At 38.8% G+C, this 17043-nt stretch overlaps 1 protein-coding gene across 12 annotated transcripts in view; it reads right to left on the bottom strand.

The window, feature by feature from the left end:
• The window catches only part of ripor3 (RIPOR family member 3), a 39387-nt gene that overhangs the window by 10164 nt on the left and 12180 nt on the right, over positions 1-17043 (bottom strand). For 6 of the 12 annotated variants that reach the window (XM_017304590.1, XM_017304584.1, XM_017304585.1 and 3 more), the window contains 11 exons: positions 10190-10333; positions 8284-8382; positions 6871-7023; positions 5195-5273; positions 5090-5113; positions 4935-4988; positions 3471-3620; positions 2528-2591; positions 2403-2446; positions 1651-1776; positions 1044-1189 (listed from right to left, as the gene is read on the bottom strand). In XM_017304590.1, coding sequence (XP_017160079.1) covers positions 1044-1189; positions 1651-1776; positions 2403-2446; positions 2528-2591; positions 3471-3620; positions 4935-4988; positions 5090-5113; positions 5195-5273; positions 6871-7023; positions 8284-8382; positions 10190-10197 — 947 coding nt within the window. In that variant the 5' untranslated portion in view covers positions 10198-10333. Of the gene's footprint in view, positions 1-1043; positions 1190-1650; positions 1777-2402; positions 2447-2527; positions 2592-3470; positions 3621-4934; positions 4989-5089; positions 5114-5194; positions 5274-6870; positions 7024-8283; positions 8383-10189; positions 10334-12345; positions 13328-17043 lie in introns of those variants that run through there. The other 6 variants (XM_008408321.2, XM_008408320.2, XM_008408328.2 and 3 more) reach the window with 3 other exon arrangements.

Below are 17043 nucleotides of genomic sequence, written 5' to 3'. Positions count from 1 at the left end.
CTTTGGTTACCTAGCAACTCACTCACTCTTTGGTTACCTAGCAACACACTCTTTGGTTACCTAGCAACACACTCTTTGGTTACCTAGCAACTCACGCACTCTGGTTACCTAGCAACAACCTGCTGAGTAATGTCAAAAACGCAAAATTTTACCAAGTATTTTCGTCTAGTTTGTAGCATAAAATATCTTGGGACACTTTAAAAATAAGTTACAAATAACGTTTTAGCAAGATATAAGTGTGTTCAAGGAAAGTTCTAGCTCCACTGGCAGATTATTTCCCTTATAACAAGACATTTTTGTCACGTTACAAGTGAAAATCTGCCAGTAAAAGTAACTTTTTTATTAATTGACTTAAATGAAGCTCCAAATGTTGCTGAAAAGGTTAAGATGGTTTTGTCCTTTTTAATGTGCAATAGGATTTTTACACTACAAACTAGATGAAAATCACATCCCCGTTCATCCCCACATGTGGCCACGCCCCTTTGTGTTTGGCTCCGCCCACTTTATGGACATTCTCCCCCGCCCCCAAAATTCAGGGGGTGCAGTTTTGCTTTCAACGGGTGCTTAGTCACATTTCAAGGGTTTTGAGTTTTCATTGATTTTCAGTCCAGTACTTGAGCATTTTCTGTTTTGGCCTGCAGGAGTTTATTCCCATTTCTTTGGCTGAATCTACGAAACGGGCTGAATATAAACATATTCCTCCTCTCTGAGGGTCCTGTTTGCTTGTATTAAATGCTTCCATTGTTCTCTTTTTTCTGCTATGAAGCGAATGCTTCTGCAGCTCGTGCCGAGTAGCTGCGCTTGCATGAGCTGCAGGCCGCACTCATAAGGTGAGAACAAACACTTTGACAACAGTTTGACATGTTTTACTCCACAATAAGAGCCAGCTGTTCCCACCACTTCCCTAAATCTGTGCTGCCTTTTGGAAATTTTACTCCATCCACCTGAATCCTCGCCATCTCCCCCCGTTAGACCCCTGACATCAGGTGTCTTTCCACCTCGGCGGCGTTTTGATTCATGTTGCGTGTCGGGCGTTTGCGTACTTCCAGGTGACCTCCAGCTGCAGCTTGATGGTTCCCAGCTCTGTGATGTCCACCAACATCAGCTGCGGCCGCGCCACGAAGAAGTCCACGCCGGCGCACGTTACCATGCCAACCAGCAGCCAACCCAGGCCCTTCGCCTCCATCACCTGATTGGACGGAGTACAAACAGGCTCACACAGGTTTCACAGTTAATTTTCTTCCACACAAACAAACTTGAAGAGTACATATCATTCAAAATCCACTTTATCTCCTGAATATACTTTGTTGTGTACTTCGAGTTTCTAGGAATGCAGCATTGATACATTTATCTTTTGTTTGGATCATATTTTTCAATTCCCTATTGCATTTTTTTAATAATTACATAATTAAAAACCCTCAGTTTTCCTCCAGTTTGGCTCAAAAACTGAACCAGAGAGCAGTGAGACTGATGACTCTGGTACAAACTCAACTCTGATAAACTCTTCCTCTGCTCGCTCTCATTTGACACAAAGTACGTTTTTTCCAACAAGAAAACAACTTGATAACTTAAAGTCAATCACAAACAGTTTTCATCTAATCTGAGTTTCTGATATTCATCACTGATGAAGAACAGTCCTTCAGCACCAACCTTGATTTCAAAGTTATGGTACACGTGGGGGAGGAAGACCATCTCCTCTTCATCCCAGGACTGAGAGTCGTCCGACTCGATCCTTCCTCTGATTTTCCATCGCTGCCGTCCCAAACGCACCACCACCTGGTCATGTGACGACAGGAGCGCATCAGCTTGGAATAAAACGTGTTTATGACCGGATTTAATCCAAAGCAGAAGCAGAGAAATACACAGAACTCCAAACACAACGATTTAAGGTGTAGAATAAGATTCCAGCTTGACGTTTTGCTTAAGCAAATATAAACCTAATGAAACATTTAGTTGCTATTAAGCTATTAGAAACTCTCCTGTCTTAAACGTTAGCAGATCTTGAGAGCTTGATGATCAAAAACCAGATGTTACTACTGACAGAAACGCAGAAGAAGACGACAGGAGGTGGTATGGCGTCTTTTTTAACATTTCTATTATACTCCAGTTCAAACCTGTCTGAATCGATCCTTTTTCTTTCATTTCATTTTAGTGTGTTGCAAAACACTCTGATCAACTGTTTTTAAATGATTCTTTATGAATAAAAATCTCCTGACATCAACAAATTGACACAAAACGTGAAACTTTTGACTCACTTTCTACACTGACCAGCTTTAGCTCTAATTTCAAAGTGAATCAGAGGGAATGTAATTCCTGCAGCTCCTTCCCACGTTATTATTGATCATCATCTTCCCTTTAAGCCGGTGGGATTCAGATGCTCAGTGTTTTAGGGGGAATCTCACCTCGTATTGGTCTCCAGGGCAGAGCCGAGCGAAGCCGATCAGTCCTGTAAATGGAAACGTGTGTTTGGACGAAGGACTGAAAGACAATGCGAAGCCGATAAACTGCGATCTGCTCCGGGACTCACCCTTCATTTTGATTTGCAGCTCTCCGAGGAGGATTTCCAGATCTCCCTCCATGGTCGACATGTCCTGAATGGAGCAGCGGCGGGAAGGAGGAGGGAAAATCAGGAGGTTCAGCTTCATTCTACACTTCGTTTTAAAGTATAAACACAGTCAGATGTACATGCAGGTATACAAAAAATGATGGCAGTTAAACTCTAATCTACATATAAGGAAAGAAACCGTACCTTTGTCACAACACGTCAAAGACAAAACTGAATTAATTTTTACTAGAATTTATCTTGGGCTGCACAGTGGCGCAGTTGGTAGAGCTGTTGCCTTGCAGCAAGACGGTTCTGGGTTCAATTCCCGGCCCCGATCTTTCTGCATGGAGTCTCCATGTTCTCCCTGTGCATGGTGGGTTTTCTCCAGGTACTCCGGTTTCCTCCCACAGTCCAAAAACATGACTGTCAGGTTAATTGGTCTCTCCAAATTGTCCCTAGGTATGAGTGTGTGTGTCCTGTGTGTCTCTGTGTTGCCCTGCGACAGACTGGCGACCTGTCCAGGGTGACCCCGCCTCTTGCCCGGTACACTAGCAGGAGAGGAACCAGCAACCCTCCTGACCCCACTGAGGGACAAGGGTGTAAGAAAATGGATGGATGGATAGAATTTATCTTTGAATAGGTTAAGTAGCTACTGAACAAGACAGTTCTTTGCTGAATTACTCTTCAGAATAATCTATAGATTACTAAAACAATCACTTGCAACAGCCCCGGAACCCTTTATCCTAGTTGCTTCAAAGTTTTTCTAGAAAAAATAAAAAAATGCATAAGAAATGCACGTTGTGTGCATTTCTTTCTACAACACAAACTTGTGGGTCCCTCCTATGCTTCAGATTGACTACGTGGTTCCTATAAACGCTTTGCATGTTTGTTCTACCGTAGATCAGGAGCAAACCGTCAGCAGTACCTGCAGGCTGTGCCGGTGACTGCGGCCGAGCTCCAGCAGACTCTCCCTGGAGGCCCTGGTAGACGGGGACAGAGAGAAGGCCCTCTTCATGTTCACCGCTCCCTGGCACAGCTTCCACTGGACGCAGTACGTCTCGTACAACTCCTCCACCTGCGGAGGCAAACAGAAATCACCCCTCAGTCATGACGGTTCAACAGCAGACACTTTTTCTTCTATCACATGGGTCTTCAAAATCTACAAAAACATAAAGTGCGAACACTTAAAGGGGGGCTGTATTAAGAAAAATTCACATTTTGCACATTTCTATTCTACCATTTGGATGTCTTACTTTTAAAAACAGCCCAAGTGTTTAAAAAACATCAACATATTAATTTGATGTTTTGGCAACAAGTTAATCCTTTTTATTGTTTGCAAACTGAGTCATTTACAAAATCTGGTGAATTTAATGCCACAAATCAGCAGACACTGCCCCTGACCTAGTAACCCAGCCGGTTACCTAGCAACCCCGTGGAGTTCCGTCCGTCACCTAGCAACCCAAGCTGAGCTCTATCACACTTATTGGGCGGGAACCAATCTGGCTACTTTTTAAACACATTTGGTTGGAAAAAAAAACAGCGTTGGGCAGGTTGTTAAAATTTGGGCAGCTTTTCACAACATTTAGCGGGATTTTAAGGACGAGGCTGGAGGAAAATTCTGTAGAAATAGTCACCATGTGGCAGGAAAGCACAAAACGTTCACTAAAACACTGCGCTATTAGTCCTGTCAGGATAGCATATTTTGCTTAAATGTGTTATCATGAACATTTAACACTGTAAATAAATAAAACAACAAGAGAAATAAAGTTACAATTGATCTTTCAAAGATGGTCTAGTTGAGACCAAAACATCAAGCTGAAGACTTTTATCATGAAATTAAGTTTTATTTAATATATGCTGTTAATTGTTATTGCACTTGTTTTTTTGAAATATCTAGAATCTGACATCAACCATAACTCACTGGCTAATCCAGTATCACTATGTAGCATTAGCAGTGAGTAGCAGTAAGTATTGCAGAACTGAAATCCCAGCACATCATGATTTAAAAGGAAATAGAGCCACAAAAAACACAAGTCTTGTTGTATTCAAAGAGACAAGTCCTTTCTGGTTCTGGTTCCGACTGCTGAATTCTTGCTGGTTGTGCAGGAGGCTCCATTTCTGTTTTTCAAAGATGTACGGTTGTATAATCTGTTTGTAGCCATTTTCATAAGTGAACATAAACGTTGCGTTTGGGGGGCAGCAGAAGATTTTATTGATCTAAAGTGACAAGACGCAGTAAAACAGCTCAAAATAGACAGAACTGAGCGGAATAAAATCTCATTATCCAAGAATGATTTTATGCAAAAAGTGTAATGAGTCTGTTTTGTATAATCCTATTCTAACCTGTTGAAGGAGGCATAATAGGTCACCTTTAAAGAACGAAGTTTACCTTGCTCATTTGAAACTCTAATCGTCGGATGTACCTCTCCAGCGCTTTAATCTCCTGTGAAAACAGAGTTTATACCACATATGTTATCTCCATTTTCTTCTTTACCAGTAAATCAAAATGCCATGTAGGTAAACAACACGTGAAAACATTTTTACCTTTTCCAGATCGTATAGAAATGCCTGGAAATGGAAAGAAAATCTATTATTTACACCATGATTGTTGCCAACCATACAGAAAATAATGTTTTGAGTTTTTCTCACCAGTCTGGAGTTCCTCTTGGTTTCTCTCTGCTGTGACGACAGGAGCTCCATCTCTGCCTGGTGAACCTCTAAATATTCCCTGCACACAAAACAAGTGAAAATATAAGTTGTACACACTACGACGTCACAGAAGTCAGTCAAATATTTAGTTATTATGTCAAAACTAGAACTTAAGTTTTGTTAAAGATCTGAGTTTCTCGCTCAAGGACATTTTACCAGTTAATTGACAAGTAGGGAAGTGAACAAATGACCTTTTGGCTTTAAACGCACCGATTATTGTCTGAGTTTCTTCACAGGGGGATTAAAAGGTCCATAAAAATTACTTAAAAACGAATCTGTTCGAAAAGCCCAAATCAGCTTTGGTACTTTCTTAGAACTCATTTATAATAAAATTGAGTGAATCTGGTTTCAGCCCCAAATTCAGATTTAATGTGAACAGCTAATAAAAATGTTTATTTGACCTTTTGAGTGCGTTTTCCTTCGTTGTTTCTGTACATTTAAGGCTAATAGCAGCGCTGCCCAGAACAGCTTCAGCCAAGCACATGTTTCCCAAACTTTTTCTCTGGCTGTCTGGTTGAACGATGTGGATTCTCAGAGACTCCCTGACCCTAGGGGGGGGGGGAGGGAGGAATCGACTTTTTTGAAGGCAAAATGAATGTACGTAGCTGAACATAGACAACAACATCAGTAGCCTAAAGGCTACTTGTTAAGCTCAAGGTGCTGTATTGATATTAGCTAGTCATCTTTTAGCTATCATTACCTGCATCCAACAGTTTTACTCAACAGTCCGTTAGTTTGGGGGAAAAACTGTGAAAAGTTCTTTGCGTTTTGCTGGTTTGTTGCCATGATTCTAACACACCTGCGTAGCTCTGCACAGCAGCAGCAGGTCTCCTTCACTGCTGCACAGGTGTAAACACAGCGCGAGCGTCGTAGCGCTCATGTTGCGTTTGAAGGCGGCTCGGAAAAACAGGTTACCACATGTTAACAACGGATTAAACAGTTTTAACTGCTGATAAAAGTGACAGAGGACACCGATATGCAGTGGCGCAACTACACATTATTCAGGTGGATGCGAAAACATAGATCGGCGCCCCTCCCGCCCAGGCGACGATATGTGAAGGGTAAAACTCGCTACATTCACCTCGTTATGTGCGCGAGGTGAAGTGTATGGGAAAACGTCATCGGCGCGCCGCCCCCTCCAGACGGGGTTTTGGCGCCCCCTCTGGTGCTGCGCCCCTATGCGTTGCATACCCTGCATACCCACTTTTTGCGCCACTGCCGATATGGGTAGTGTGGAAGCCCCTACTGTATCAAATTGACAGGAATAACAGAGAGTTAACCATTCTAAGGTAAAAACCCAGCGCATACAGCGTTCATGTTTTTTTTTCATCCAGACGGCTTCGCGTGGCCCCCCTGCAATGGCACGGCGCCCCCACTAGGGGGCGCGCCCCACAGTTTATGAACCTGTGATCTATCGCCCCCTGCTGCCACAGTTTGGGAATTGCTGCATTTTTTCTGTAAAATGTAATTGTAATGAGATTAAATCAACCACTTAAACACATACGATATTCTGTAATTTAATGTCTAAATAAATCAAAGTTACGCATTTTAAGCAGCTGGTTGCATTTCTGGTGTTAAATCATAACAGACTGTGAAACATGTCGGTTTCTACATACTTGAGTCCGCTGCGAAGTGCCTGGAAAACCCTGTCCACCTGCTCCGGCTGCGACCAGGTAGCGGCCGACCCTCCGCGGGGGGAGAGGTGCATTCTGGGAGGTTTACTTCCCATTGTGTTTTTGGAGCGGAAAGAGCCACGTATTGAGGCAGACCTGAAAACCAGAACAACATGATAAAAAAAAACAAACAAACAAAAAAGTATTTTATCTGCAGATTTCATAGTGGAAAACTGAAACTCGTGAGGGTTTAAGAGTTTTAGCGTTTTGTGACGTTCCTGACATGTTCCTGTTTCCCATCAAAGCCTCAGCATGATGGTTCCTGGGAGACAGACTGAAGAAATGCAGCAGGTTTTACTGAACGTTGGCGTTTTGTGTACAGTATAAAAACACACAGGAAGTGGCCAACAGCACTGGGATTTTAAACATTTGATTTTGGAACATAAAACCTCTCCGTGCCTCCTGTGGTGGATGGCTTGCATGTCTGCGTTTGTTATTAAAGCGTTTAAATTATTAACTGTGTCATATGTCTGTATTTTATCATATAAGTTGCCTTGTTGCTGAAATATGCTATACAAAAAAGCTTGATTGATTGAATCTGAGTGTAACTGAAAGATGGACAAATCAAACAGACCAACTAGAACACGGTCAGAAATTGGCAAAAAACTTTTTAATACAAATTCAAAGGGGTGAAATTTCACACAAAAAATTAAGCTTTAACTGAGTCAAACTCAAGAATAAACTTCTGAAATTTAAATTATTTGTAACAGATCTTGTCTGTTTGAGCAACACGTTTAAAAATCTGCATCTGCATATTTAATTATGCAGCAACACCACAGCACAGTCACACAGGCATTTTGAGAGGAATCGTTACGCAAATTCCACATTTTTCGACTTCCGTCTTTTAAAAAACAGCCAAAGTGTTTAAGTTCATGCTTATTGTTGCAGAAACAACAATGATGAGGTCTCTAAACAAAACTGTCCTTTAAGAAAAAAGGGCTAGAAGAGACAAAAGCACTGAAAACTTTTATCATCTGGTTTTTGGTAGAAAGAGAAAAAAATGATAAATCATACAAAAGGAAAGTATTCACCTCATTTTAATTAATGTTCAGAAACATCCCACCTGTTGCCACTCCTGGCATTTTCCTGGAGTATTTTTGTTTTTGCAACTTACCACTTAGACACTGACTGTTAATAAAAAAAAAGATTTACTGCAGAATCTCAATCTCAACTCTAAAAGTTGCTTCTCTCAGTTTTATCACAAAATCTATCTTTGCTCACCACAAACCATGAAATATTTGTGGCCAGGCATCAAAAACTGACCACATAACCGTCATTATTTTCCTTAACACCAGAGGAAGCGTTTATTTATTAATCAGTGTTTATTCCAGACGCCTCCAGCTTCAGGTAACTCACCGCGGCCGGCCGCTCAGCGAGCCGAAACCCGTGAAAGAGCGGCTTCTGTGGATCAGACCTCCATCCGACGGCGAGTTGAACCGCAGCTTCACTGACATCCTGCAGCACAAAATCCATTTAAAGAGGGAAAAATGTCAGAGTAGATCAGATTCTGCATCAGAGATGAAACTCATTTTCATCTTAGGTCATAACATCAAAAATGTCCTGTAAAGGCACAAAACGTTGGTAAAACCAATTAAATCTGCTTTCACTTTTATGTAATTTGGCAGCATAAAAAAAAAGGATTTGATTGATAAAATAATAAATAATTATCTTGAAGGATCTATTTATGCGATGCTTTGAGTCTGGATGGCCGCATAAAAAGCCATGTTGGGCCAGATTTGGCCCCCCAGCCTCATGTTTGACACATATTGAATAAAAACACAGATTCCAGATCAGCTCAAAAGCTAAAGATGATCATGAAGTGAAAAAAGAAAAACGGATGAAAAAAAGAAGTTATTTTATTACAAGTAGTCAAATTAATATATTTACTTGGATAAACTGAAGTTTATTAAACTGTCATGTTAAACAAAAGTAAACAAATTAAGCATGAAAAACTTTATTTGATTACATGCAACAAATTAACTAAATAAAAAAAATGGAGTTAGATTTTCTTTTTTTTCTGTTTAAAAAACTATAAATTTTGTTTACCTGTTTTATTACGGACCTTTTTAAGCGTCTGGAATAAAGTTTTGATGATGATGATAAAGTTTTTCTTTGCCCCGAAACGTTTTTGTTTTTTTTGGGATAAACTCAGTTACATAATTAACAACACATTCAGAAAGAAATATTTTAATTCGATGATTTATTTTGTAGTCAAGTGACGTGTAAACAGTTTGCTAATTTCTTTCAGGTTCAATTTAAAAAAATATAAAATATTTTATGCATTCCCATCAATAACACGAGTCTGAAAACACCTGCTGCGTTTAGCAAACTGAACATGTTCATTAAAAACAGATTCAGTAAAATTTGCTTTTTTATAAAAGTTGTCTGAATTACAATGAAATTACAGTAAAAAGTTTCTGTAAAAGTTAAATGTTTGCAGTGGCGTGACAAATTTGGGCCACACTTTTTAACATTTCTGGTTTAAACCAACAGCTTTAACCGTTAGAAACAAAACCAGCAAACATTACCAAGATTTTTCCACATTTCAGAGATCCCACCCACTCTGTGCAGAATCTGACCCGCTTTAAATAATTCACTTTTGCATAAATCAGGTTAAAACCTGCAGCTTTCAGCCTAATGCTTTGCTTTTTTGATTCTAATTGTTTCTCATTCGTCTCATTTGCCTTCAGCAGAAACACCAAAGCTCAAGTATACAGAACCAGAGATGACCCAGAACAGCGTCTCTGGATCACATTACTGGAATAATATGGGAAAAGCAACACAAAAGTGGGACCAAAGTCAAGGTCTTGACCCAGTTTTGACAGAAATGCACATTTTAAATGACTACAGTGCCACAGGTGCTTCTTTTTTAAAAATTAAAACAAAGATTTCAGTTGTTTTCACCTTTTGTTGCTCCCTATTTTCCTTTCTATTAGCCAGAGTCCATTTAAAGAGCAAAATAAAAGGCAGTGAAAAAACAACTAAACCCAACAGAAATGTGTTGACAGAATGTTTGTTGGATGAAGAAACTGTGATAATAGTGCAAAAAAAATTAAAAAACCAAAAGCAGAGGGCTTGAAAACGTGAAAAGTTCAAACTAAGATTACAAATAAAGAGATGCAAAAGTGGAATTAAGCCGAAATCTGCATTTAATTATATTAAATGTTTTACTTTGCATGTATATAAATAACATAAAAGTAGAAAAAGTCCATGTCCAGAAAACAACAAGCTGTGTAAGACAATCTGTTTGACATCTGCTCACTTTTTCATGTGGGTCGCTGCAGTTTGGTTGGAACCAAAACAACATTAAAACTTAATCGCAATCATCTGTTTTCCCTCCAAATGAATCCAAACCAAGACTTCAAACATATTCCAGTTCTTCTGCAGGAAATCTTCTTTCAATGTTCTGCAGAAGATTAAAAATAAAACACTTAAAACCTTGGAATAACTGCTGAAACATAAAAAATGTAAAGGTTTATGCGTCGTCTTCGTCATGTAAAGGAATGAAACAGATTTCTGTGATTGATGCATTTTTACGCAAACGTGATTTTGCTTCCAGATGGCCGATAATATAGAGATGATTTGTGTGCATGTTGGGTTTTCTCATGCATTTTGTTCAGCAGAAACGCAGCGTGAATTTGTCCCGTGGGGTCGGACTGTTGCAATCCAGGATCTGAACAAACATCCTGAAGTTCCAGCTTTTCCTTTTGTGCAACGACTTCAACGTTTTAGGGTTTCTAAGCAGATAAACTAAATCAAGAACAAACATCCTGGCAGGAATACCTCATGCTGTCAATGGAAGTAGGTCAGAGCAACCCAGGTCGTAGTCCTGACCCAGAATCTGAGTATACTCCGGACCGGAGGCCAGAAACGGCTTTAAGTAGTCAATGGGAGAGATCAGAACTGAACTTTGTTCGGACGATTTATCATCTTTAAATGTTGATAAAATGCCTTTTTTAATGGTTCTTTATTTAGAACTTGATCAAACTCGAGGCTCGGGGGCCAAATCCGGCCCGCTGTAGCGTTTTAAGTGGCCCTGAAAACTTCAAATGGACGCATAAGATAACAATCAAGTGCTTAAATACTATTTTATGAACCAAATTAAATCAGTTTTCATCATTTTATTGGCTCCTGGGAAAATCTGTGCTAAGTTCCGCACTTGTAGCCAAATGTGGAGGATTTTTCTGAAATATTTAATCATCTAATTCACCATTAGAAAACTTTTAGACTAATTTGAGTAATAAACTGAAGTCAAATCACTTCAAATAATCAATCAGCATAAAATAATTCAGTTGCTGTTTGAACTTCCATTTCCTACTCTTTTTCTTTTTAGATGTTTTTTGGAAAAATTGTAGGAAATGTAATGTTTCCCATGAAGATTTGACACCAAGTTTTGCTATGTGAGATTTTAAACCCTTCCAAGTTTGTTTTTCACAGTTTCAGCTGTTATAAATTTGAATTTGTTCTGACTGAACATGCAGACAAGCCAGGTATGGTGCGCTTCTTCCAAAAATGCAACCATGTAATAATAATTCTTCCAAATCAAAACATCTTCCTTGCTACAGTGACATGTTTTCTTGTCTTTCTTGTTTTGAAGACTCTCAAAGGAATTGCGCATCGTGGTGCGCCACAAAAAGTCAAACTTTCAATTTGGAGTTTAGAGAAGCTACTTTTATCTAATAATCAACAGAAGATTTTGCTTTCTGTTGACTTTTTAATTAAAACTCTTTTTAATTAGCTCGTTTGTTTAGGAAAAAGCGTAGTGTGTCGTTTTCTTTGTGTTTCTCAAAAGGAATTTGGGGATTTCCTGCAAACCGCCCCATGTGGTTCTGAAGCAGAGCAGCACAGACAGGAGAGGCGGAGCTGCGGTGCGTCGACGGCAGAAGATGAAGCTAAATTAAACAGGAATACAAAGACACAACTGGCAAAAATACCAATGCAAACATCTACCGTTTGGAAGAAAGACGAAGGTCAGAATTTGATTTATCCCCGAAAACGAGTTAATGTGGCAAAAACAAAGTGATTAACATGCCGACCCAACCTCAGCAGACACAGCTGAAGATGTTTCACAGAAATAAAGTGACACAGATGCGTTTGCACAAAAGCATGGATCTGCAGAGGATTAAAAGAAAAAAAAAGGCAGTAATAGAAGGATCTGATAAGTAAATTTGAGATTCTGTGGCCATAAAATATGAGTTTTGGAACCATGGAGAGAAAGGATCAGAGATTTATTTACAAAAAATACATGGATTATTATAATTATCAAATGTCATTTTTTCAAATTAAACATTTTTTCAAAAACATGCTTGTGTTTGTTCACATGCCCGAATGTCCGATCATCATTACTGAGTTTTCAGTAATGGTCATTTGTTCAGTCAAAGTTTATTTAATTTGAAATGCAAAAATGAATCGACTTACAGTTGTCTATCAATGGTTTCATCAGATTAAGTCCGTTTAGATCTTCTTTTAGTGTTGTAGTTTGGCCGCCAACCAGCAGAGGGCGCCGCTGATCATCCTTAAACGGAACCGCTTAAACGGCATCAAAGATGGCGGCCGTAGCTAAACGGTGGTAAATAGAAACGGTCCAAACAAAGACCGGTTTGGGACGTAAGATTAACTTCATGCTGTTCTGTTGTGAAAATAAACACTCGACAGGCTCATTACGCCGCCATCTTATCGGCGCTGATTCACGGCGGAGTTGCGTCAACTTCTAAAGCAGAAATTACTGATTTGCTACGAAGGCGAGGATGATGCGACAGAAAGGCGGAGGGGATCACCTGCTAACGCCAGTTAGCACGGTTGATTTTTGAGGGCTATCGCAAAGTTTTAACGTTCCTTCAAGAGCCATAACCACGTGTTCAGAGGCGCTACAAGAAGAAGAAGCTGAATAAAAAGCACAGCTAACAAATTAAAGGCAAACTGACCTGACAGCAGAAAGTTTCTTCTCAGATTCTGTCCACTTCAATATGTTGTGGCAATAAACTGGCACTGGCAGTAAACACATCTCTGTCCATGGTGGATTATTGACACATTTTGACAGGAATTTTGAAATTATTCTAAAAATTTCTGAGGTTTTTGGCAGGAATGTACTTCTTTTTCTTCTCTACAATGACCTGTCGAAGATTCCCGTTTTATACATTTGTCCAGGTTTAATAATGTGAGAAAACCACAACTTTTTTCTGTTTATTCAGTCGGTATTTAACACGGCTGACAAAAAGTTTAAAAGATAATGTGCGTTTTAAAATTATGCACATTATGAAAAATTCAGCTCCTAACAGTCAGCCATTATGATGTAAGAGGAAAAGGGTTTCAAGATAAAGCCGATAAGATCAACTTTAGATTAACTGATTAATTAATAACTTGGATTACAAAAACTGGAAATAGTTTAGTGATTTAATAATTTTGAAGATTTCCACCGATGCAAAAAGTGAAATGTGAAATTAACATTCCTCAGGTGATGAAAAGTGTTGCAGGAGGGGGGCGGGGGGGTTTGCCTGGAAGCAAACTGGCGGGTTTGTGTGGACCTGAAAAAAATTAGCTTTGACCTTTTAGTGATTTACAGGGTCCCCCATGGTGTGGAGGTCAAAGGTCAGGGTTGTGTGTGTTCGCAGGCGTCCATGTGTGGTTGCCGCCACATGATCTGTGCGTCCCTTGTGAGGTTCTGCTGCACGGCAACGGCTCCAGACACAAAAACCACTGAAACGGAGGGAATTCGGTTTCTGGCGTTTTCCTTCCTCCGTCTACAGCCTGTGTGGCTTTAGCATTAGCATTAGCTTCCTAGTCTGATCTCATATAAAGTGCCTTTTATCTGCTTCAAACTGTTTTCTCACCATCATTTGTCTAAAAAAAGAAGGGGAAAAAAACCCTTTCCAAGTCATTTATAATGACTGAATACAAATATTTACTGAGTCCTTGAAGCAGAAAGATGGATTGCAAGTCATGTTTCCCAAACATTTTTCAAAATGTTGCAAGAAAATCCATGTATTTTGTTCTTTGGGTATTCTGTTTCAAAACAAAATCGCACAAAGTACCGTGCTTTTCCCCCCCTCCGTTTTTAAAACCTGAATAAAAAGAAGTAAACGCAAACTAAACTGATTTTTGATTAACCTATCCAAATCCAAAATAAAAATTCAGAAAGAGTTTCTGCAGGTTTCACCAAATTAAGACCTTAAAATGTCTGAATTAAGACAATTTAAAACCTTTTTAAGACGAGTATGAGTGGAATTTAAAACCAGTATCTCTACAGAAATACAATAACTTAATTCAGTCAACTGGTAATACATTTATAAAAAAAAAAAGAAAAAGTTATGTATGTTAGCAGCTAGTTAGCTGTAGCCTCAACTGACTCGAGTCACAGAACATGGAAGATGTCTGAGTAAATAAATACAAATACACAGAACATATAAGTCAAGCTAGCAAGTTTCATATATTAAAGTTGGTCTTTAACAAATTAAAGGCTAACTTACTTTTTAAAATGCATTTATGACATTTTAAGGTTTTAGTTTTAGATGAACTTTTTAAGGATGCACTGACACCTGGATGTAGCGACACGGAAACGACAGAAGTCACCAAAGAAGAAGAGTTTGTTCACAAACATGCTAATGTGCTAACATGCTAAATGAAAACATAACACTTGAGACCATGATTTGGGGTTCCACCATTAAGTCCCCAATATTATAACCAAATATTAAGCTTCTCCTTAAAAGAATAGAATAATATAAAAATGCATGGAATAAAAAGTAAATTTTTTATTCTTGAAATTGTAATTTTTCTAATCAAATCTTAGGACAAAAACTAAACATTTAGGATGTGTGCTGTGGTGGAGCATGGGTTCAGCACAACCCATATATCGAGGCCTTAGTCCTCGACGCAGCTGTCACAGGTTCGATTCCCGGCCTTGGCAACCTTTGCTGCATGTCTTCCCCCTTCTCTCATTACCAATTTTCCAATTTTACCAACTTTCCTGTCAATTAACTATCAAATAAAGGCCACTAGAGCAAAAAATATCTTTAAAAACCCCCAAAACTTTTATTTTGAAACTGAAAAACCAAAGAATTACCACACATGGACTCAAGACCAGTTTTTTTTTTAATCAGAAAACTGATTTAATCACTAGTGGCTCTGATTTAATCCAGATCCTTAACTGGTTGCTGGTTTCCCAGATTCAGAGGCTCAGATCCAGTTTTAGCACCAAAATCATAATTATTCTGGGTTTCTGTGGCGTTAGCAGCACTCTGATGCTTTATCTACATTTATTTATTAGGTCTAAATCTCTGCAACACAAACCAAACATCTTAACAAACATCAGTTATTTGTCCACAAAGGTTTTTCAGCAGGCTCAGCCAGGGGCAGCCCGTCTGTCAGAAGGACCCCTCATCTAAATCCAATGAAACTTTTATTAATTAAATCTGAATCTCTGCTTTTAGATCATCTCAGACACTCTTCACCTCCAGTTCAGGGCCCGATGAAACATGATTCGCTGGCTCATATTAGAGGAGGTCAAAGGTCACAGATGACTCATGGTCTCTGGGGTGAAGAAATATGTTGTTGTAGTTGGAAACTCACACGATTCGTCCAAGAGTGGATTCAGCAGGCCGTGCTTCGTACTGTAAACAGCCAATCAGCTTTAATTTCACTGAGTTTTCATTGTTTTAAGTCTTTTCTGTTAATTTTTTTTGCTTTATTTCAGTTTATAGTTTTATTTATTTACAGAAGATGTGTTGTTGGAAACTCAAAATGTTAGACGGCAGCTTTGGGATGAGTCTTGATCAGCGTTTATCCAGGTTTTCAAGAAATCTTCAACGGTCAGTCAGCTGATTAGGTACGAAATGTCTGGTGTAGACTGTGTCAATTTATTTTTTTTATTTTATACATACATTTTACTTTTAATTTATTATTCTATTATTAAAAATATATATTTTTTAGCAAAATTATCACATAAAACATCTTACATCTTACAACCTCCACATACATCCAGTTACTGTTTTTTAATCAGCTTTTAATGTATTTATTAAACAGAAATGACTAAATTAGCTTCTTTTTTATACCTAGAAAGTAAACAAAATTCCTCATTTTGGTTTTTGTAAAATTCTTTTTACATTTTGTAAAACAAAACATGAATTCCCAACAACAAATCTGATTGTTTTATTTGTTTAATTTAAAAAAAGAAAAGGTTTTTGGCCTTCATGTCCTGTTGACCAAAAGTTTTCATACCTCTACATTAACCAATACCTTATAATAAAGGAAATATATATATATACTAGAGATGTGCCGATCAGGTATTTTCCTGCCAATTCCGATCACACATGAGGGCTGATCACCGATACCGATCACATTATTATTATTTTTTTAATCATAAGCACTACGGTTACATTATGTGGAAAAAGGAACCATGAATTCACCTTAATTTAGACAAAAACTTGTTTTTAATAACTTTTTCCAGAAAGAAAACTAAACAAAACAGGCATTGTGCAAATTGTACTGCTATCAGTAAAACTATCTTTAACAGACTGAAAACATATGGAGGCTCTGAAGAGGCTAAATGATGCAAAGAGCCAAAATAAAACCTCAACATTGCCAAAAGATTAAAGTATAAAACTTAACATTCAAAGGCAAAAACAGGATCCATTACAATAAACAATCCTGAGTTAATGAATGAAACCTTCCTGTTAGCATGGCGGCTAGCTGATTACTGCTAGTTCTGAGTGGCTGTTTCTGACTGAGCGGAGTAATTATGCAGAGCAGAGAGGAGATCGATTATTTTTTTTAGAGATTATCTGTCTCATGTTAGGACAGCGAAAGTTTTAATACTTATGTAAAATGTATTTTTTTTAGGTTAGATGCTGCAGCTTTAAGCAGAGGTTCGGTGTGAGAGTCACTACCAGGTGGAGCAGAAGCGGCGCTCCGTCTGTGAAATATTACTACCTGTAGCGTAGCAGCGGTTCAACAGCAAGAGCAGAACCAGCGTCTTACATCGCAGCTCCAAGACTTAAATAATTTTGCAGGTTATTTGTTTAGCCTTCTGACCGTCATGCTAATCCGGGTGAGTGTTTGTAGCTGTGCGCTGCTTTACCTGCTATCTGGTCCTCCATATGTCTTTTTACTGCAGTGAGCCTC

Source organism: Poecilia reticulata, linkage group LG5 (genome assembly GCF_000633615.1).
Source record: "Poecilia reticulata strain Guanapo linkage group LG5, Guppy_female_1.0+MT, whole genome shotgun sequence".
Taxonomy (NCBI): domain Eukaryota; kingdom Metazoa; phylum Chordata; class Actinopteri; order Cyprinodontiformes; family Poeciliidae; genus Poecilia; species Poecilia reticulata.
This window is presented reverse-complemented; position numbering and strand designations above follow the sequence as displayed.